At 45.5% G+C, this 22,847-nt stretch overlaps 1 protein-coding gene across 13 annotated transcripts in view; it reads left to right on the top strand.

The window, feature by feature from the left end:
- ptprc (protein tyrosine phosphatase receptor type C) overlaps positions 1-22,847 on the top strand; it is a 279,774-nt gene that overhangs the window by 237,260 nt on the left and 19,667 nt on the right. For all 13 annotated transcript variants that reach the window (XM_070887294.1, XM_070887295.1, XM_070887306.1 and 10 more), the window contains 6 exons: positions 153-189; positions 9,165-9,262; positions 11,127-11,252; positions 11,358-11,515; positions 13,088-13,223; positions 16,297-16,446. In XM_070887294.1, coding sequence (XP_070743395.1) covers positions 153-189; positions 9,165-9,262; positions 11,127-11,252; positions 11,358-11,515; positions 13,088-13,223; positions 16,297-16,446 — 705 coding nt within the window. The remainder of the gene's footprint in view (positions 1-152; positions 190-9,164; positions 9,263-11,126; positions 11,253-11,357; positions 11,516-13,087; positions 13,224-16,296; positions 16,447-22,847) is intronic.

Genomic DNA, 22,847 nt, shown 5'->3' with positions numbered 1-22,847 from the left:
TATGAATTAACCAAGTTCTGACGATTGTAAAGGTGGTGACACACTCTGTAACTGTAACGTTTTAATTATTTTCAATGCAGCCATATTAAGAAGTATTTCAGTATTAGTGCTGGGGTGCTATATTTATCACTAACTGCTGTCTTTTTCAATAGGGCTTCAACGAATCCAGGAAGTACATTGCTGCCCAAGGTACATTTAGTTCTGTGCAAACAATACTGTTCTAGTTCATAACACAGCTGAATCATATGTGTAGCCCAGGGAAGCACTGTCACAGAAGATGTTTTATTAACATTAGGTGTGTATGACAGAGGATCTTGGGGTAGAATGCTCACAATGTATGCACAGGTGGTGGGACCACGTACCCAAGTTGAGCACAGTAGGAGTTGTGCTGACTAGATGTTCAGTGCAATGCTTCTGCCTAAACTAGGCACGGTGTTGGGAGTTCTCATATTCGGGTTTTGTTTTCTGCTGCAGCAGCACCAGTTGCTTAGTGATAAGGAATATAATTCAACTTCGGTGGGAGCTCAAAATGGGTGATAGCTAATCGAGCGTTCATTATATCCCCACCCTCTCGTTATACCCCCCGCTCGTTATACCCCCCGCTCGTTATACACCCACTGCTCGTTATACCCCCACCCTCTCGTTATAACCCCACCCTCTCGTTATAACCCCACCCTCTCGTTATAACCCCCCCCGCTTGTTATACCCCCACCTGCTCGTTATACCCCCACCCTCTCATTATACCCCCCGCTCGTTATATCCCCACCACGTTATACCCCCACACTCTCGTTATACCCCCCGCTCGTTATACCCACACCTGCTCGTTATATCCCCACCCTCTCGTCATACACCCACCTCGTTATACCCCCACCTGTTCGTTATACCCCCACCTCGTTATATCCCCACCCTCTCATTACACCCCCGCTCGTTATACCTCCACCTACCCGTTATACCCCCATCCACTCGTTACACCCCTACCCACTCGTTATACCCAAGCCTGCTGGTTATACCCCGCCCGCTCATTATGCCCCCACCTGCTCATTATACAGCCAGCCTGCTTGTTATACAGCCGGCCCATTCGTTATACCCCCACCCTCTCATAATACAGTCCGTGCCCTCATTATGAAGCCGAGCCTCATTGTACCCCCAGCTCTTGTTATACTCCTGCCCCCTCGTTATGCCCCTGCCTGATTTTCCTATCCATGAAAGATAATGTATAAAGGGTGTCCGATCGACTACTGCCCACATTGCGCCCTTGACTTTTACTCCAAAATGGCTGAATGTGGAGTACAAAATGATTGGATTGCAACGATAGTTGGATTGAAAAATGAGTTTGGAGAACAAAGTATCTGGATGGGGCAAAGAATCTGATTAGGACAAAGTGTCTTTTTGAGAAAAAAAAGCAGTGGAGGCATCAAAAATGCAAAGAGGATTTCTGACGGGATCAAATAGTGCAGGACCACCAGGCAACCAGGCCACCACCAGACACGGTGGAACTAACGGCAGGGCCATGGTCCTGCCACAGCAGAAGGAGGTACAGAGGTACTTCCCGCCACCATAAGGTCAGAAGTGGGGATGTTCGCTGATGATTGCACAATGTTCAGTTCCATTCAGAACTCCTCAGATCATAAGAACATAAGAAATAGGAGCAGGAGTAGGCCTTACGACCCCTTGAGCCTGCTCCGCCATTCAATAAGATAATGGCTGATCTGATCATGGATTCAGCTCCATTTCCCTGCCCGCTCCCCATAACCCCTTATTCCCTTATCATTTAAGAAACTGTCTATTTCTGTCTTAAATTTATTCAATGTCCCAGCTTCCACAGCTCCCTGAGGCAACGAATTCCACAGATTTACAACCCTCTGAGAGAAGAAATTTCTCCTCATCTCAGTTTTAAATGGGCGGCCCCTTATTCTAAGATCATGCCCTCTAGTTCTAGTCTCCCCCACCAGTGGAAACATCCTCTCTGCATCCACCTTGTCAAGCCCCCTCATAATTGTATACGTTTTGATAACAAAGCAAGTATATCCTTTTCGTAAATATGGAAACCAAAACTGCACGCAGTATTCCAGGTGTGGCCTCGCCAATACCCTGTATAGCTGTAGCAAGACCTCCCTGCTTTTATACTCCATCCCCTTTGCAATAAAGGCCAAGATTCCATTGGCCTTCCTGATCACTTGCTGTACCTGCATACTATCCTTTTGTGTTTCATGCACAAATACCCCCAGGTCCCGCTGTACTGCAGCACTTTGCAATCTTTCTCCATTTAAATAATAACTTGCTCTAATGAAGCAGTCCATGCCCGCTTACAGCGAGACCTGGATGACATTCAGGCTTGTGCTGATAAATGGCAAATAACATTCGTGTCACACAAGTGCAAGGCAATGACTATGTCCGACAAGCGAGAGTCTAACCACCGTTCCTTGACATTCAATAGCATTGCCATCACCAAATATCCCACTATCAGTATCCTGGGGGTCCCCATTGACCAGAAATTTAACTGGACCAGCCACATAAATACTGTGGCCACAAAAGCAGGTCAGAGGCTGGGCATTCTGCCGCGTGTATTTCACCTCCTGACTCCTCAAAGCCTTTCCAACTTCTACAAGGTACAAGTCAGGAGTGCGTTGCAATATTATCCACTTGCCTGGATGAATGCAACTCCAACAACACTGAAGGAGCTCGACACGAACCAGGACAAAGCAGCCCATTTCATTGGCATCCCAACCATCACCTTAAACATTCACTCCCTCCACCACCAGCATATCGTGGCTGCAGTGTGTATCATCTACAAGGTACACTGCAGTAACTCGCCAAGGCTTCTTCGACAGCATCTCCCAAACCTGTGACTTCTACCACCTAGAAGGACAAGGGCAGCAGGAGCATGGGAACACCATCACCTGCAAGTTCCCTTCCAAGTTACACACCATCCTGACTTGGAAATATTTCGCCATTCTTCCATTGTCGCTGGGTCAAAATCCTGCAACTCCCTCCCTAACAGCACTGTGGGAGTACCGTCACCACAAGGACTGCAGCGGTTCAAGAAGGCAGCTCACCACCACCTTCTCAAGGGCAATTAGGGATGGGCAATAAATTCTAGCCTTACCAGCGACGCCCACATCCCATGAACGAATAGAAAGAAACACTTCAGGAGAGTTTATAGCTGACAGCTGGTAGCTTGCCACCACAGAGAAATACATTTGCGAAGTAGAATAGGTTCTAGAATACACACGTCATGCACTGAGACTAAGGAGAAGCACCAGGCTAAATAATTGAAGAAATTACAAATGCAGGTAAATAAGGAAATAAATTGGTTGCACTTTATCAAAATATTGAATGATTACTTCGGATGTTGCAAAATAAGGGAACAGCAGATCAAATGTTGGACATCTGTGGTCATTGAGAACAACACAGCACGTGTGTGGAGAAAAAGAAAAAGAAAGACATGGATTTATATAGTGCCTTTCATAACCTCAGTGCTTTACAGCCAATGAACTTTTGAAATGTAGTTACTGTTATATTGTAGGAAACGTATCAGCCATTTTGTACGCAGCAAGCTCCCACAGCAACGTGAAAATGATCAGATCATCTGTTTTAGTGATGTTTATTGAAAAATATAAATTGGAAAGGCCATTGTGGATAATTCCCCTGCTCTCCTTTGAAATGGTGCCATGGGATCTTTTACGACCACCTGAGAGATTAGACGGGGGCCTCGGTTTAACATCTCATCCGAAAGACAGCACCTCTGGTAGTGCAGTGCTCCCTCAGTACTGCACTGGAGTGTCAGCTTAGATTTTGTATTCCAATCTCTAGAGTGGAACATGAACCCACAACCTTCTGACTCAGAGGCAAAAGTGCTATCAACCGAGCCACAGCTGACAGTTAGTTCAATGAATGGTGTCATGTATTCTACCATCAATGTAACCCATGTATAAACTGACCTAAATTGTACACTGTGAGAACAGTGACCACTAGGTGGTGAACTTGTGGGAGACACTCCTAACCTGGACTTCCAGGTATAAAAGGGGAAGCTCCACCCACCCTCATCACTTGAGTGCTGGTGAATAAAGGACTGGTCTTCTCAAGCATGGGCCTCGTGTGCATTTATACTGTATAGTAAGGACATATTATTGGCGACGAGAAACTGGGATTTAAACCACGCGAGCATGGCCACTAGCAGCACAGATGAGAGGTACTGTGTTGGGGACGATTGGGACGATTTTATTGAGAGACTACAGCAAAGTTTCGTCACTAAGGAATGGTTGGGACAGGAGTCGGCCGACAAACGCAGGACTCATCTCCTGACGGTTTGTGGATCCAGGACGTACTCCCTGAAGAAGGACCTTCGAGCGCCAGAGAAGCCGGCGGACAAGACGTTTGAAGAGCTCAGTAAGTTGATCGGGGAACACCTTAAACCGGCGAGCAGCATGCACATGACGAGACACCGGTTTTATATGCACCGGCGGCGAGAAGGGCAAAGCGTTCCAGACTTCGCGGCAGATGTCCGGGGCCTGGCGAGCCTATGTAAGTTCCCAGATTCATGCAGAGCGGAGATGCTGCGAGACTTTTTTATTGAGGGCATCGGGCATGCTGGGGTTTTCAGGAAACTGATGAGACCAAAGACTTGACCTTGGAAACGGCGGCCTTGATGGCCCAGACTTTTATCTCGGGGGAGGAAGAGATCAGAATGACGTTTGACAAAAATCTGGGCTCAAATGCAGCAAATGGACAGGGAGTCAACATCGTTAATGTGGCACACAGTTCTCCAGGCAGACAAGGGCAATCGGACATGCCCCAACATGTAGTTGAACCCAGAGGGGTAATTCAGCAGAGACAATGGCTAGCTGAATGGCAATTCACGCCATCGCAAGAGACAATGCGGCCAGTTATGGGACCATCAATACCTGTTAATGGTGCACTTAAGGACAGTCACAGAGACAGTCAGAGATGATCAACTGGAAAGGGACCTTTTGTTTCCAACAACAGCTCATGTTGGAGGTGTAGAGGCGCACACCCAGCCAGAGTTTTCAGGTATCAGTAATATACCTGCAGAAATTGCAACGTCAGCGGTCACTTGGCGCGTATATGCAGGAAGCCTGCAGCCAGGCTGATGTACGAGGAGGACGGACCTGATGTAAGCCCGACAAGGCCAAATGAATACTGGGGGAAATCACTGGAAGCTGAAGTTCAGTGAGTTCATGTGGAGCAAATATATAGTTCATACACCAGGACGCCACCGATAATGATGGAAAGTGCTCCTCAATGGCATCCCAGTATCAATGGAGCTAGACACAGGGGCCAGCCAGACCCTGATGAGTATCAAACAGTTCAAAAGGTTGTGGGCATCCAAGGCCAGGAGGCCCAAAATTATCGCCAATTGATGCACAGCTACGGACATACACAAAGGTGTTCATTCCGGTGCTAGGCAGCACCACGGTAGTCGTGAACCACAAAGATTCAGAGAACAGGTTGCCACTCTGGATTGTCCCAGGGGACGGTCCCGCAATACTGGGGAGGAGTTGGCTTGCTGTCATGAATTGGAAATGGAGCAATGTCAATGCAATTTCTTCTGTGGAGCGAGTATCATGCTCACAGAATCTGGACAAATTTGATTCACTATTTTAACCCGGCATTGGCACTTTCATGGGGGCCAAGGTAGTCATTCACATAAACCCGGACACCAGGCCAGTACACCACAAGGCCAGAGCGGGGCCGTACATGATGCGGGAAAAGATAGAAGGCGAATTGGACCGCCTGCTGAGGGAAGGCATCATCTCGCCAGTCGAATTCAGTAACTGGGCGAGCCCGATTGTGCCAGTGCTCAAGGCGGATGGGTCGGTCAGGATATGTGGTGATGACAAAGCCACCATCAATCGGGTGTCACTCCAAGACCAGTACCCGCTACCAAGAGCGGAGGACCACTTTGCGACGCTATCCGGTGGTAAACTTTTTTCAAAATTGGACCTGACCTCAGCTTACTTGACCCAGGAGCTGGTGAGTGAGTCAAAGAAGCTGACCACCATCACGACCCACAAGGGGTTGTTTGAGTACAACAGATGCCCGTTCGGGATTCGTTCGGCCGCCGCGATCTTTCAATGAAATATGGAAAGCCTCCTCAAGTCGATTCCAGGGACGTTGGCTTTTCAAGACGACATCCTCATCACGGGTTACGATACTGAAGAACACCTCCACAACCTGGAGGAGGTGCTACACAGACTGGACCGGGTAGGGCTGCGACTGAAAAAGGCGAAGTGCGTCTTCCTAGCTCCAGAGGTGGAATTCCTGGGGATGAGGGTAGCAGCAGACGGGATCAGACCTACTGCGTCCAAGACGGAAGCGATCCAGAGAGCACCCAGTCCCCGTAATACGATGGAGCTGCGTTCGTTCCTGGGGCTCCTGAACTATTTTGGTAACTTTCTTCCCAAATTGAGCACGCTGTTAGAGCCGCTACACGTGCTCCTACGCAAAGGTTGCAAATAGGTCTGGGGGGACAGCCAGGAAAGGGCTTTTGATAGAGCACGCAATTTGTTATGCTCCAATAATCTGTTAACGCTATATGACCCATGTAAGAAACTTGTCTTAATGTGTGACGTGTCATCCTATGGTGTCGGGTGTGTGTTGCAGCATGTTAATGTCAAGGGTCAGTTACAGCCGGTAGCTTATGCCTCCAGAAGTCTGTCCCAGGCAGAAAGGAGCTACGGGATGGTAGAAAAGGAGGCGCTTGCATGTGTATATGCAGTAAAGAAAATGCACCAGTACCTGTTTGGCAGGAAATTTGAGCTGGAGACAGATCACAAACCCCTAACGTCCCTTTTGGCTGACAACAAGGCCATAAATGCTAACGCATCGGCCTGCATACAGAGGTGGGCACTCATGTTAGCTGCCTATGACTATATAATTCGGCACAGACCGGGCACCGAAAACTGCGCCGATGCACTCAGCAGGTTCCCACTAGCCACCACTGAGGGGGCTACCAAGCATGCTGCTGAGATGGTCATGGATGTTGAAGCTTTCGAAAGTGAAGGCTCACCCGTGACAGCCCGTCAGATTAAAGTCTGGACGAATAGAGACCCGCTACTGTCTTCAGTCAAGAAATGTGTCCTGAATGGGGACTGGGCAGCCACGTACAGAGCATGCCCTGAGGAATTTAAACCATTTCACAGGCGCAGGGTTGAACTCTCGATTCAGGCCGATTGCCTACTATGGGGAAACCGTGTAGTTATGCCCCAGATGGGCAGAGAGGTGTTGATCAGAGAACTCCACAATGAGCACCCGGGCATTGTCATGATGAAAGCAATTGCCAGGTCACACGTTTGGTGGCCAGGGATAGACGCAGACCTGGAACTTTGTGTTCGCAGGTGCAACACATATGCTCAGCTGCCCATAGAAGCCCCCTTAGCCCCTGGTCCTGGCCCGCCAAGCCATGGTCATGCATCCATGTAGACTACGCAGGTCCTTTCATGGGAAAAATGTTTTTGGTTGTAGTAGACGCCTACTCCAAATGGATCGAGTGTGACATTTTAAATTCAAGCACATCCTTTGCCACGGTAGAAAGTCTACGGGCAATGTTCGCCGCCCATGGTCTACCGGATGTCTTGGTCAGTGACAATGGCCTGTGCTTCACAAGCACCGAATTCCAGGACTTCATGGCAGGCAATGGAATTAACCATGTCGGAACGGCATCATTCAAGCCAGCCTCAAACGACCAGGTGGAACGAGCAGTCCAGATAATCAAACAGGGGATGCTCAGAATCCAAGGGGGTTCCCTACAAAGCCGCTTATCACGCCTCCTGTTGGCCTACAGATCCTGACCACACTTGCTCACAGGGGTTCCACCCGCAGAGCTGCTAATGAAAGGGCTGCTCAAAACCAGGTTATCCCTTATACACCCCACCATGAAAGAAAGCAGGCATCAGTCACAATGTGACTACTATGACAGGAATGCGAGGACGCGAGGTATCGATGTCAATGACCCTGTCTTTATCCTCAACTACGCTGCAGGGCCCAAATGGCTCACAGGCACTGTGGCTGCCAAAGAGGGGAATAGGATTATTGTAGATAAATTTACCAATGGACAAATCTGCCACAAACATGTGGATCAAGCAAAAAGGAGGTTCAGCAACTCCATAGAAGAAGCAGAGGAAGAACACGATGTAGAGTTCACTCCACCACAGGTGACCGAACACCGGAACCGAGTGGAGGAGAGCCCAGTCACTGTGGGCAGTCCGGACAGGCCTGAGGCACCGCAAACAGCAGACACACAGGCCAGCGCCCAACAACCGGAGCCCCAACTCAGGCGCTCTGCAAGGGAGCGTAAACCACCAGAGAGACTCAACCTGTGATCCCAATAAGACTTTGGCGGGGAGGTGATGTCATGTATTCTACCATCAATGTAACCCATGTATAAACTGACCTAAATTGTACACTGTGAGAACAATGACCACTAGGTGGTGAACTTGTGGGAGACACTCCTAACTTGGACTTTCAGGTATAAAAGGAGAAGCTCCACCCACCTTCATCACCTGAGTGCTAGTGAATAAAGGACTGGTCACAGAGTGACCTTCTCTCAAACATGGGCTTTGTGTGCATTTATACTGTATAGTAAGGACATATTAAGTGGCTCAAGAATTTAAGTGAATATCTTCTCTATGAAAGACTACTGCACATCCTGCACCACCAACACTCTTGGATAGAAATTGTCAAGAGCTTTATTTACCGACAATTTTCTAGCCCTTTGTAATATGCAAATAATTTGTGATCTCGAGTTCCATTCTGTTCTCTCCTGATACTCCTCCCTCAAATCAATCATGTCTCTCCTTCTTTCAGTATTAATAGCTTTTGCAAAATAAAGATTTATTAATTCCATCACTTCTCTTCATTCAGTCCAATGTCCCCCGACACCCTTCTCCTGCTCCTCTTATTCCTGCAAGAATGCTTTCTTATTATTGCTTATATTTTCTCTTGTATTGCACTCATGTTCTTTCCTCATGCCTCCAATCAGTTTCTTGGCATCCCTCTGCCTGTTTTTGTAGCTTTCCCTATCCTGTTCCTTCGCCATACATTGCAGAATTCAAGTGGTTTTACACATGCAGATGACACAAAATAATATCCGTATTTTTAATTTTCTACATGTTTACTCAGCAATTAATTCTGCTGTTGTTTAGGCCCAAAGGAAGAAACGTCTGATGATTTCTGGAAAATGGTGTGGGAACAAAAAGCAACGATCATTGTCATGGTAACTCGCTGTGAGGAAGGAAAGAGGGTAAGTCTTATTCTCTACAATTCATTGTTGACTTTTTTTTCAACTTTATGTACGCCATCCTTCAATGTATGCAATGCTTTAATGACCAAAGAACATATACCACAGTTATGCCTGAAGCACACACATGAGAGAGCTTTGTGTCAATAACCACCTAAACCAACATTAACGATGGAAGAAGCAATATTATGTTACTCACCTAAGAAGGTTCAGTTCTGTTCTCCTTTCAGAGCTTATTCTTTCTCTCTGGCTCAATATTCCACTTTTTGCTCTTCTAATTGCAATGTTGTAGCTTTGACATTTTGACCGGGACGGTGATGTACCAGATGATCGTAAGTCTGAATATAACTGAGAGGACCATAATGATAAACAATGATAAAATAGCAGGCTACTTATGCTCTGGATATTTAAGGATGCATTTTGTTCTATGTACAAAGTGCAACTTAAAATCTGGAATCTGAAATATTCCATTATAACAATAAGTCCTCTATAGAGATGTTCCTGCGCTCCATTTTTAATTTATTTTCTACCATCCTCAGATGTCTCTGTGCATTTTGGAGTTCACAGTTGTAATGTATGCACACAGTGTGCTCACAGATTTGTCGAGCTGTTGACGCCTGCAAATTCTGCGGTCTGAAGGAATCCGTGTTCCATATATATGTCGAATGTGTGAGGTTGCAGCCCCTATTCCATTATTTGAAGGGGCTGCTCCTCAAATTCTGGTTGCACTTCAGTCCCACATTCCTGATCTTTGGGCAGCCTGTGCAGAGGGGAGCGTGCAGGTCAGAAGGCCTCCTCGTAGGACTGCTCCTGGGCATGGCCAAGGTGGCCATCAACCAATCCAGGTAGCGGGCAGTCGAGGGGGTTGTTCAGCCCAACTGCCTGTCTCTCTTCCAAGACAGGGTGTCCCTGGAGATGGAGCACATGGTGTCCACCGATACGCTCGTGGCCTTCCGCGAGAGGTGAGCGCCGGAGGGACTGGAGTGCACATCATCCATGGCAACTAAATTTTAATTTGACCGTTTAAAGTTTAAAGTTTAATTTATTTAAATTGTCGGTTTTAGTGCCCTTTTAATAAGGGGGCATTTGATTTACATTTGTTTTACAGATACAACAAAAGAGTTGTAGAGCTGTTGAGTGCCCTTTCCAAAAGGGGGCACTTGATTTAATGGTCTACTTAAAATAGTTGTAGAGCTGTTGAGTTGGGAGTGGCTTAGCCAGTCATGGGATGTTCACAAGACTCAATAAAACCCCAGCCAGCTGGTTTCAGGGGATCGATAAGGCAGGTGGTTGTGAGCCTGGTGGATGCACTGGTAATGTGTAGTGTGATTGTTAAAACTTTGCAAATAAACCAACTAGTTTTTAATAGCAATATGTTGCTATGAATTCTTAAGCAAAGAACCCATGAGGCAAATCCATTACAACAGTCAAGGTAGTCAGCAAGTGACCCACAAGTAGACCTCTGCCAATACAAATCTTGTTCTGCTCCTTAAATTGTGCCAAAGCTGCTCAGTTGGGCCTGCTCACCAATTCTTCCACCCTAGTTGGAAATGCATGGTCTTCAATTTGCATCACAACAACATAAGAACAAAAAGATTAGGAGCAGGAGTAGGCCATACCGCCTTTCGAGCCTGCTCCGCAATTCAATAAGATCATGGCATCACCCCATGATGGCAAGTCAGAGATCAGCCATTGATTGTACAAACCTGTGCCTTATTTTGTGATACATCTTCTTTGACATTAGTTGGATTTCTCAACTTTCATTTTCAAAATTTAAAATTGGCTCTTGTATTGAATGGGCTTCTGTATGGGGAAAAAAAAACTTTAGAATGCAGTTCTCACAAAAAAGCAACTTTATTTTTTTCAGCCTAAATGTGCTCAGTATTGGCCCACAATGGATAGACAGTCCAAGTCGTTTGGTGACTTCATTGTAAGAATTAGCGACGAGAAGTGGTGCCCAGACTATGTTATTCGGAAACTCTTCATTTCACACGTAAGTTTGAATGAGCTCCTTATTTGTTTCTGCTCCTGTCATGACTGCTTTTTGTTATGACTGACTGAAGAGCTCACTAACTGATATTTTGCTGTATTTCTTTAGAAGAAGGAAAAAACTCCTGAGAGGGAAGTAACACACATCCAGTTCATTAGGTGGCCAGACCATGGTGTTCCAGAAGATCCACATCTCCTTCTCAAATTGCGTCAGAGAGTCAATGCATTCAGAAATCTATTTAGTGGTCCAATAATTGTGCACTGCAGGTAATTATAAAAAAAGGTAGCATTCTGCCTTGGTCTGGAAGTCATTGCTTACTTGTTACTATTCATCGGCATGTCTCAGAGACAGAGTTAGCATCACAGTGGCACTCTCAATCTGGGCAAAATATGTCCGACTAAACAAGTGGGCAAAAATGATGTTATGCCCTACTTTAACAAAATACAATATAATTAAATGCTCTTGATATAAGAAATAGGAGCAGGAGTAGGCCGTTTTGCCCCTCAAGCCTGCTCCGCCATACAGGCGGTAATTTCTGATCTTAAATGTTGTCGTCTGTGAAAAGCAACTGGCCAAGGTTTTATCACTTTTGATATGTTTTTGTCACACTTCTGTGTCAACATTTTTCTTTTAAAATGTAGACTGCTTATGTAACCTTGAGACCCTGTAATTACACCTTCCTGCTACTTGTGCGGCTGTAGTGCGTTGAACGTGGAACTGCCAGCCCGGTGCCAAGGAGGAGCTGTCGGGTTTCCCATCTCCCGTCCCGACTGGTGAGCTTCCCCTGAGTGGTGCTTCAGTGCTCACAGCTCGGCACCATTAACCAAATGATGTCCAGCATCACCTGTCCAATATCTTCCTAAATTGAAAATCCACCGCCTCATGTTCATCATCATCCTATGCTGTCCCTCGAAATCGATGAAGACTTGCTTACACTCTAAAAGTGAATTCTCAGGTAACTGTACAGTCCAATACGGGAATTACAGTCTCTGTCACAGGTAGAACAGGCAGTGGTTGAAAGAAGGGGTGGGTGGAGAGTCTGGTTTGCCACATGCTCCTTCCGCTGCCTGCGCTTGGTTTTTTGCATGCTCTCGGCAATGCGACGCAATCTTCTCGATCTTCCTGATCTTCCTCGCTGCAATGCTCCATCTCACTCTCAACAAGCTCCCTGCTGAAGTGGAACTAAACTATAGAACCAATGGGAACCTGTTCAACCTTCATCACCTCCAGACTAGATCCAAGGTCGTCCCATCCTCTGTCATCGAACTACAGTATGTGGACGATGCTTGCGTCTACACACATTCAGAGGCTGAACTCCAAGCCATCGTCAACATCTTCACCGAGGCATTGCATGGGCCTTACACTAAACATCCGTAAGAAAAAGGTCCTCCACCAACCTGACCCCGCACTGCCCCCAGTCATCAAAATCCATGGCGTGGCCTTGGACCTCATGTTCAACTCCACAGATGATCAACTAGTATATCCTATTCTTTTTTCTTTAAGTTTCTATTGCTAGCTATTTGAAAACTAAATAGAATAGCATATATCTGATAATTTTATCTTTAACAGTACATGAATGGTAAAATCTGATATTTGATGGGCATTGTATTTTGCTGAAATAAAATACCGCAGGAGTTAAAGAAAGAAAAGGAAAGATTTGCATTTATACTTTACAGACAATTAAGTACTTTTGAAGTGTAGTCAACACTGCAACAATTCTCGCTCCACAGATGCTGCCTGAACTGCTAAGTGTTTCCGGCATTTTCTGCTATTATTCCATTTCTTTGGAAGTTTGTGTTTAATCTGCATGGTAAACTGATTGCTGTACTTTTTCCCAGTGCCGGGGTGGGTCGCACAGGCAGCTACATCGGAATTGATGCCATGATGCAGGGCCATGAGGCTGAAGGGCGAGTGGATATCTACGGTTACATAGTTCAACTCCGTCGGCAACGCTGCCTCATGGTGCAGGTTGAGGTAGGCTTACTTTTATAACAATATAAGGACATAACACAAGAAATAGGAGCAGGAGAAGGCCATTCGGCCCCTTGAGCCTGCTCCGCCATTTAATAAGAACATGGCTGATCTTTTACCTCACTTTCCTGCACTATCCCCATATCCCCTGATTCCCTTAATATCCAAAAATCTATTGCTCCCTGTCTTGAATATACCCTTCCTTTACACAAGTGGACTGTGATGTCAGAGACTTTATCAACCACTGACATCAGTGTGTCACTGCCAAAATGGAGAAGGGGAGAGAGGGAAGTTAGGGGCGGTTCGTCACAGCCAAGCTTTTCCACACATCTGGTCTTTTCCACACATCCACACGGTTAGGCTTCCAGGAGCAGTCACACAATTGTCGGGATTGCAATCTGTTCTGAGAGACTCAGTGCTCACGTTGCCTTTTCCTGCCGAAGGAAACCAGCAAATGTTGTTCAAAAAACTGATATAATAAATCTATTAACACAAAAGCAAAATAGTGCGGATGCTGGAATCTGAAATAAAAACAGAAAATGCTGGAAATACTCAGCAGCTCGTGCAGCATCTGTGAAGAGAGAAACAGAGTTGACGTTACAGATCGATGACCCTTTGTTAGAAGTGGAAAAAGTTAGAGATGTAACAGGTTTATAAGCAAATGTAGAGGCAGGGAAAGGGGGGGGCGGGTGGGGGAGAGGAAAGAACAAAAGGGAAGGTCTGTGATAGGATGGAAGTCAGATGAGATTAAGAGACAAAAAGGATGATGGTGCAAGACAAAAGAAGATGGTAATGGACAAGTTAAGAAACAAAAGATGAGTCTAGATGGGGTGTAAATGGAGATAGCAGAATCAACAGCTGCCATAGGAAAGAGAAAGCAACAGAAAAAAAGAAAAACATAGGGGCAGGTGTTATGGTCTGAAATTGCAGAACTCGATGTTGAGTCCAGAAGTCTGTAAAGTGCCTAAACAAAAGATGAGGTGCTGTTCCTCGAGCTTGCATTGAGCTTCATTGTAACAGTGTAAGAGGCCAAGGATGGAGAGGTCAGAGTGGGAGTGGAGTGGAGAATTAAAGTGACAGGTGACCGGAAGCTCGGGGTCACGCTTACGGACTGAACGAAGGTGTTCCGCAAAACGGTCACCCAATCTGCGTTTGGTCTCCCCAATGTAGAGGAGACCACGTTGTGAGCAGCGAATTTTAATTTGAAAGGAGTACAAGTAAATCGCTCTATAAATCTATCGAGGTACCTAATTGGTGAGAAAGCAGTGATACTAGTCCCTGTTGTCGAATAGAGGTGATACAGGCTTGAGCGATCTAGTGGGGTGTCTGATTCCTAGTAATCAGGTAATTGCCTTCTGATTCAGGGAAATGTTCATATGCAGTTCCTGGCATTATAGTTTAGATGTGTTTATGTGCTTCTGCGATGATCAAGGGAACGTGTTGACTTTTACGATGAAGCTTCCATTTTTAATGAATGTCTAAAACTCCCATTGGAACCAGTGAATGTTTCCACTTGTCACACTAGGCATCCTTAAGAACTCTGAGGGTGGCACTGATTTGTACACAGTTAATGGCAGTTTTGGTCTGTGGGTCTGTACCTTCTGTGCGCAAGGCTGAGACAGCCCAAACTCATTATGTAGAATCATCACAGAAGAGAGAAAACTTTCAATCCTCTTCGTCTGGGCTGGAATTAAACCCAGGTCCCAAGTTCAGTTCACTGCATCACCCATGTTTTGGTTACAGTTGTTTTTGTTGGTTTAATTTAACATATTTTGTTCTTTCTATTTTCAACTCTTCATCCCTTCCCTGCCCATGCACAGCTCAGAGAGCTGACAATCAACCAGCAATGCATGTTTTCTCCATGTGCACTAAAATGCAACTCTGTGTTGAGCTGGCACGGGTGCTACAATAAAACCTAAAGTAGAATCCGAGGTGACTTCTCTTTCAGCCCCCAAACATTGGGACGCCCAGCTTCTGCTGCATCCTCTGTCTAACGACACAACAGAGCTTGCCGACCGTCCATATGAGGAAAGATAAGAGGAGCCAAATTGCCCCTTCCCTTAAGGCCTGTTACCGGCAGCAATCGGTGGCCACGTTGCGGAGTGCAATGGGCGCCGATTTTTCGTGTAATGGTCGCCATTTTTTTAATTCCACGCCTGCAGTATCCCAGCGGTGACCCGCTCCCCCCCACTACCGCTCTGCTGCTGCCGATCGTCCTTAGTGCATCATAAGAGTGCACACTGCCGATGTCCCCCACCTCCCACCGATGGCGAAATTCCGCCGAAACGCTCTCGCTGCTGCCATGCGGTGCCCAAATCTGCTTTTTTTCTGCCAGTGCAGTGAGGCTGTAGTCCGTGCAAAAGGGCAGTGCGGCTCCCATTAAAGGGGAGGTCCTACTGCCGCTACCGCCATGTTTTTTTTTTGTCGGCCAACTGCCATGTTGGGCCAACAATTATGCCCCCGGGTTCGGCCGGGCCGCCAACAGGCACCCCTCTTGGGTGCCAGGCCACTGACCTGGCCTAAACCCTCCCTGGTGGCCCAGTGGACCGAACTTAAACAATTGTGCAAGCTCTCCCCTTTAAATGAAGGGGAGAGCTGTGGTGACGTAGCGCCGTGATGACATCATCAGCGCTATGCTGATGACTGGCAGCGGTGGCCACTACACTCCCACCCCCCGCCCCCCGCAACTTCTGCCCCTCTCGTGTGCTCACTGCTGCATATCCGACCCATTATGACTTCCAGTCTGCCGGGGAAAAAAAAGCCAAAGAGCGGAATTTCGCTCAAGAGGGCACCGCATCCACTGCGCCGGTAAAAACACAAGAATCAGAGTCGGTGCACCCCGTTTCCAGAGGTGGGCAATTTCAGCCCAGAGTCTGTCAGCTGAAGCTTTTCAATGCCTCACTCTGCCTGTGGGACTGTAGACGAAATCATCTCGCGATCTAAAATGCTCTGAACCTGACTGAGCTGTTGATGAAAAATGTTCATTTGATTATGTTGACCAATCACTTTTATCATTAGGCTTTTGGTGAGCTTCACTGCCATATTAGTGTCTCAATAAATGTCTGTTCTGTTGCAGGCCCAGTACATTCTGATACACCAGGCATTGCTGGAGTACTATCTCTATGGTGAAACTGAGGTCAGCCTGTCTGAACTACCCAAGCACCTGACTAACTTTAAAAAGAATGACCCACCTTCTGAGCCATCGCTGCTGGAAGCAGAGTTCCAGGTCAGTTCATTTATCTAGAGAAGCTAGCCTCGCGAGTCAGCATAAATGACGCGAATCAAACAACAGCAAAAATCGGGAAAGAAGTCACTCTTTTACTGTCTGTTTAGCTGAACTTCAGGAAGACTCTTTATCAAATCTTCGAAGGCAGAAAAATATTGCCACCGATAACAAGGGTGAAATGCTAAACAGAGAACACAAAATAACTTCAGTTGCCCAAGCTGCTATTTTATGGCACCTGAACTTCGAAACCATATCAAAAAATACATTCTAACTCAGTGCTATTATAGAGATTAAACTGGGGGGCCGAAATTGCCCCTTTCTTTAAGAGCCGTGACTGCCTCAAAGAGGCGGCCACAGGTTAGTAAGGACATTTATGAAATTGCCCTCCATTTGTTTTCCAGCAGTGATCGTCACCACGTCGCCCGTGTTCCTGCCCTGTCTGGCATGCGCCGACCCCCTTACCACCCGGCGCCATCCCCTTTCCGCCCGGTGTGGGAAATTGCCGCTCGGTGCCCCCGACTGCTTTTCTGGCGTGAAGCTACCAGTGGCTGGGCGGCGCGTCCACCCTTAAAGGGGAGGGTGGTCTACCACAGCCGCCATTTTATTTTAATTGTCGACCTCCTCCAAGGTTGGCCTGACAATGACGCCCACGGGTTTGGCCAGGCCTCCAACAGGCAGCCCGGCACCCCATCTTGAGTACCGGGCTACTGGCCCGGCCAACACCCTCCCTAGTGGGCCAAACTAACCTAATTGCAGAGTCCACAGCGGCCCTCCCCTTTAACTGATGGGAGGGACGTTGTGACGCATCAGCGCGGTGCTGATGACGCCGAGCGACGTACATTCTGCTCCAAGGTAACTTCCGCCCCAAATACCACCCCACTGGAAAAAAAATCAGAGAGCTGAATTTTGCTCTACTTTCTGCCCCATGGATGGGGCGGAGAAAAATCTTCGATAGCGGTGAGTGCGCCCCTTTTCGGTCGGAGGTCAATTTCAGCCCCCGGGTGTTTTGTTGCTGTGGAAGTAAAGCCAGCTGGAGTATCCACAGAGTGTAAGCCAGAGTAACGTGGTAATGGATTTTGTGAGACCTAATAAATGGGAGCAATGTGGCTTCAGAAAGCAAGAGGGAATAATGGGTAAAATTGTTGATGTGCGTTTGTCCCAAGAATGAGAGATTTATCATAGAAACATAGAAACATAGAAACACAGAAAATAGGTGCAGGAGTAGGCAATTTGGCCCTTTGAGCCTGCACCACCATTCAATATGATCATGGCTGATCATGCAACTTCAGTACCCCATTCCTGCTTTCTCTGCATACACCTTGATCCCTTTAGCCGTAAGGGTACATCTAACTCCCTCTTGAATATATCTAATGAACTGGCCTCAACAACTTTCTGTGGTAGAGAATTCCAAAGGTTAACTGTTGTATCTGTAAAGCATGCACTCCCATGTTCCACCACCAGGGAGCACATCCCCTGAAGTCCCAAGGGATCCCAGCATCCCTTGGGAGCACTGTATATAAGCTGGCCTCTAAGGCCTATTCCTCATACTGGAGTGTCTTAATAAAGACTGAGGTCACTGTTACTTTAACCTCCCTGTGTGCAGTCTCATCTGTGTTAGGAGCACAATATTAACAACTCTCTGAGTGAAGAAGTTTCTCCTCATCTCTGTCCTAAATGGCTTACCCCTTATCCTTAGACTATATCCCCTGGTTCTGGACTTCCACAACATCGGGAACATTCTTCCTGCATGTAACCTGTCCAATCCCGTCAGAATTTTATATGTTTCTATGAGATCCCCTCTCATTCTTCTAAATTCCAGTGAATATAAGCCTAGTCCATCCAGTCTTTCTTCATATGTCAGTCCTGCCAACCCAGGAATCAGTCTGGTGAACCTTCGCTGCATTCCCTCAATAGCAAGAATGTCCTTGCTCAGATTAGGAGACCAAAACTGAACACAATATTCAAGGTGTGGCCTCACCAAGGCCCTGTACAACTGCAATAAGACCTCCCTGCTCCTATACTCAAATCCTCTCGCTATGAAGCCCAACATGCCATTTGCCTTCTTCACCGCCTGCTGTATCTGCATGCCAACTTTCAATGACTGATGTACCATGACGCCCATGTCTCGTTGCACCTCCTCTTTTCCTAATCTGTCATGATTCAGATAATATTCTGCCTCCCTGTTTTTGCCACCAAAGTGGATAACCTCACATTTATCTACATTATACTGCATCTGCCATGCATTTGCCCACTCACCTAACCTGTCCAAGGTTGCAGCCTCTTAGCATCCTCCTCACAGCTTACACTGCCACCCAGCTTAGTGTCATCTGCAAACTTGGAGATATTACATCAATTCCTTCATCCAAATCATTAATGTATATTGTAAATAGCTGGGGGCCCAGCACTGAACCTTGCGGTACCCCACTAGTACCATTGCATTTAACCCTAACCCTAACCCCAAATGCTTGTCATTCTGAAAAGGACTCATTTATTCCTACTCTTTGCTTTCTGTCTGCCAACCAGTTCTCTATCCACGTCAATACATTACCCCCAATACCATGTGCTTTAATTTTGCACACTATCTCTCGTGTGGAACCTTGTCAAAAACCTTTTGAAAGTTCAAATATACCATTGGTTATCAATATACTGGAAGCTCTACAGAATGGAAGTTTAATTGATTTGGTCTGACATTGATATGTGTTGCTCTGAGATTGATCTTTTCTTTACAGCTTTGCCTGACATGTAACAGAATATACACATAGCAATAATGGTTATATTATTAACCCAAATTTTGCATTTAGTTTATGTAAACTTAAGTAACATCTCAAATTTGTTCTTTCAATGTCATGAAAGAAAGAACTTGCATTTATATAGCCCATTCCACATTCTAAGGATGTCCTAAAGTGATTCACAGCCAATGAGTGACTTTTGAAATGCAGTTACTGTTATTTTGTAGTCGAACGTGGCAGCCAAATTGTGCACAGCAAGGTTCCACTAACAACAAATCTTCAGTGTGTTGATCAAAAGAGGAATGTTGGTCAGGATCCAGGAAGAACTTTGCTGCTCTGCTTCGGATCGTGCCATGGCATTTTTTATGCCCACCTGAGCAGACAGACGACTCCTCCGAAAGCTGACACATCTGACAATATAGCATCTCCTCGGTACTGAATTTAAATGCGAGCCTAGATTATGTGCTCAAGTCTCTGGAGTGGAGCTTGAACTCACCATCTTCTGAGACATAAGAGGGCTACCGCTGAGTTAAGGCCGATCCACAAGTCATGGAGACAGGGATAATTTGAATAATAAGAGCAGGCATTTTGCGTCAGTAATGGAGCAAATGTGATTGGGTTCCTAGTGGGGCTTAAACCCATGATCTTCTGACTCTGGTGAGAGAGCTACCAAGACACACTGTACAGGTCAAATTAAACTTGTACTGACAATCTAAAGAATGAAGAGAATTATATGTAAAAAGTTGAGAAGAATGTGGATTTGTATGCTCATGTCAGTGAAGCACGTTTAAAAAGTAAAATAACTCAAGAAGCCTTTTACTTGTTTCGTTTATTGAGTGTGTTAAAGTAGAAATTAAATCTTAATCTTAATCTTAATTTGTGGACAAATTGATAGATTAAATAAGTGGGCAAAACTATGGCAGATAGATTTCAACGCAGGAAAATGTGAGGTCATCCATTTTGGACCAAAAAAGGATAAATCCGAGTATTTTTGAAATGGTGGAAAGCTAGGAACAGGTGAAGGTCCAAAGAGATCCAGCTGTCCATGTAGACAGATCACTAAAATATAGTAGTCGGGTACAAAAAAAGCGAATCGAATGTTAGCCTTTATAACTAGAGGGCTAGAATATAAAAGTAAGGAAGTTTTGTTACAGCTATAAAAAGCCCTGGTTAGACCATATCTGGAGTACTGTGTACAGTTCTGGGCACCATACCTTAGACAGGATATATTGGCCTTGGAAGGAGTGCAGCGCAGAGTCACCAGAATGTTACGGGCTCCAGGGTTAGATTATAAAGAGAGAATATGTAAATTAGGCTTGTATTCCCTGCACTATAGAAAATTAAGTGGTGATTTGATTGGGATTTTTAGGATTTTGAAAGGAATTGATTCGGTAGAGAAAGAAACGTTTTCCGCTGGTGGGGGCGTCTAGGACAAGGGGCGCAATCTTAAAATCAGAACCAGGCCATTCAGGAGAAAAGTTAGGAAACATTTCTTCACGCAAAGTGTGGTAGAAGTGTGGAACACTCTCCCACAAAAAGATGCTAGCTGAATTAATAATCTTAAATCTGTGGTTGATAGCTTTTTGCTTGCTAAGGGTCTTCAGGGATATGAAGTCAGGACTGGTGAATGAATTTGGGATACAGATCAGCATGATCTCATTGAATGGTGGAACAAGTTTGAGGGGCTGAATGGCCTATTCCTGTTCCTATGTTCCTATGGTTGTGGTACTTACATTGATTTGTTATTGGTTTTTCTCAGCTACCTCATGGCAGTATTAAGAAAAGTCTCATCATCTCAGCTCTGATGAGCCTGCACTGCAACACACAAAATCAGTGAATCTCATGCCTCAGTGTCACTACTGATGTACTTCAAGCACAAAAACACTAAGCAGCGTCTGTCATGATGCAATACATTTAATCTCACTCTCCAGATCATTTACTCCCCATACGGACCTCTAGTTCAGAGAAACTGGATGGCATGAGGATTAGGTACTCAATAGGGAGATTCTACAGGGAAGACTTTCTCTGGTAATTGTTAGTATTGGAATTGGAATCATCATCCAGAGACTGTGGTTCTCGTATTGGACTGTACAGCCACCTAAGAACTCATGCTAAGAGTGGAAGCAAGTCTTCCTTGATTCCGAGGGACTGCCTATGATGATGAGTATTGTAATTGTAAATGTGCTCTTTATTAGCATGTTTGCAGTTTTGCTGCAACTCAGTTCTGAAAAAACCTTCCCCATTTGTCCTGTAAATGTGAATTAGGCCTTGCAAGTATAACATTTTTGATAATCTACTGCGATTTAAACGGTTTTCCGTCATTAACTGCTGATTTCTACTAAGCTTTTGCTGCTGTAATAATTTTTGTTTCTCACCATGGAGTGCTGGAACACGGGAATTTTACTGTAGGGACTTCTTTCCAAAATCAAACACAATAGAGTTATGATATAGGTTGCTGACCTTTGGTTTTCCTGTTGATTGTTAAGTTCTTTTTAAACAGTGAGGGTGAATGACATGATTTGGGATTTTGGCTTGCTAGTTCGTGTGATTAATAGTGATGCGGGAATAAACCCAAGTTTGAGGGGAAACCTGTAAACTTGCTTATCAAATTTGTCAATTTTATTGTCTCATAATACCTCTGTGAAGCGCTTTGGGTCATTTCACTACGTTAAAGGCACTATATAAAAATATGTTGTTGTTAGCCTAACATCTGTGGTTGGGAAAATGTTGGAGTCCACTATTAAAGAAGCAGTAGCAGGGCATTTGGAAAAGCATAATTCGGTCAGGCAGAGTCAGCATGGATTTATGAAGGGGGAGTCATGTTTGCCAATTTTGTTGGAATTCTTTGAGGATGTAACAAAACAGGTTGAATAAAGGGGGACCAGTAGATGTGGTGTATTTGGACTTCCAGAAGGCATTTGACAAGATGCCACATAAAAGGTTACTGCACAAGATAAAAGTGCGCGGGGTTGGGGGTAATATATTAGCATGGATAGAGGATTGGCTAACTAACAGAAAACAGAGAGTCGGGATAAATAGTTCATTCTCGGATTGGCAACCAGTAAGTAGTGGGGTGCCGCAGGGATCAGTGCTGGGACCCCAACTATTTACAATCTATATTAACGACTTGGAAGAAAGGACTGAATGTAACGTAGCCAAGTTTGATGACGATACAAAGATGGGAAGAAAAGCTATTTGTGAGGAGGACACAAAAAAGCTGCAAAAGGACATAGGCAGGCTAAGTGAGTGGGCAAAATTATGGCAGATGGAGTATAATGTTGGAAAGTGTGAGGTTATCCACTATGGCAGAAAAAATCAAAGAGAAAGTTATTATTTAAATGGAGAAAAATTGCAAAGTGCTGCAGTACAGCGAGATCTGGGGGTACATGTGCATGAAACACAAAAGGATAGTATGCAGGTACAGCAAGTGATCAGGAAAGCCAATGGAATCTTGGCCTTTATTGCAAAGGGGATGGAGTATAAAAGCAGGGAAGTCTTACTACAGTTATACAGGGTATTGGTTAGGCCACACTTGGAATACTGCATACAATTTTGGTTTCCATATTTACAAAAGGATATATTTGCTTTGGAGGCAGTTCGGAGAAGGTTCACTAGGTTGATTCTGGAGATGAAGGGATTGACTTATGAGGAAAGGTTGAGGAGGTTGGTCCT

This window comes from Pristiophorus japonicus, chromosome 8 (genome assembly GCF_044704955.1).
Source record: "Pristiophorus japonicus isolate sPriJap1 chromosome 8, sPriJap1.hap1, whole genome shotgun sequence".
Classification (NCBI taxonomy): Eukaryota; Metazoa; Chordata; class Chondrichthyes; family Pristiophoridae; genus Pristiophorus; species Pristiophorus japonicus.
Note: the sequence above shows the minus strand (reverse complement) of the source record. Positions and strands in the feature narration are given on the sequence as shown.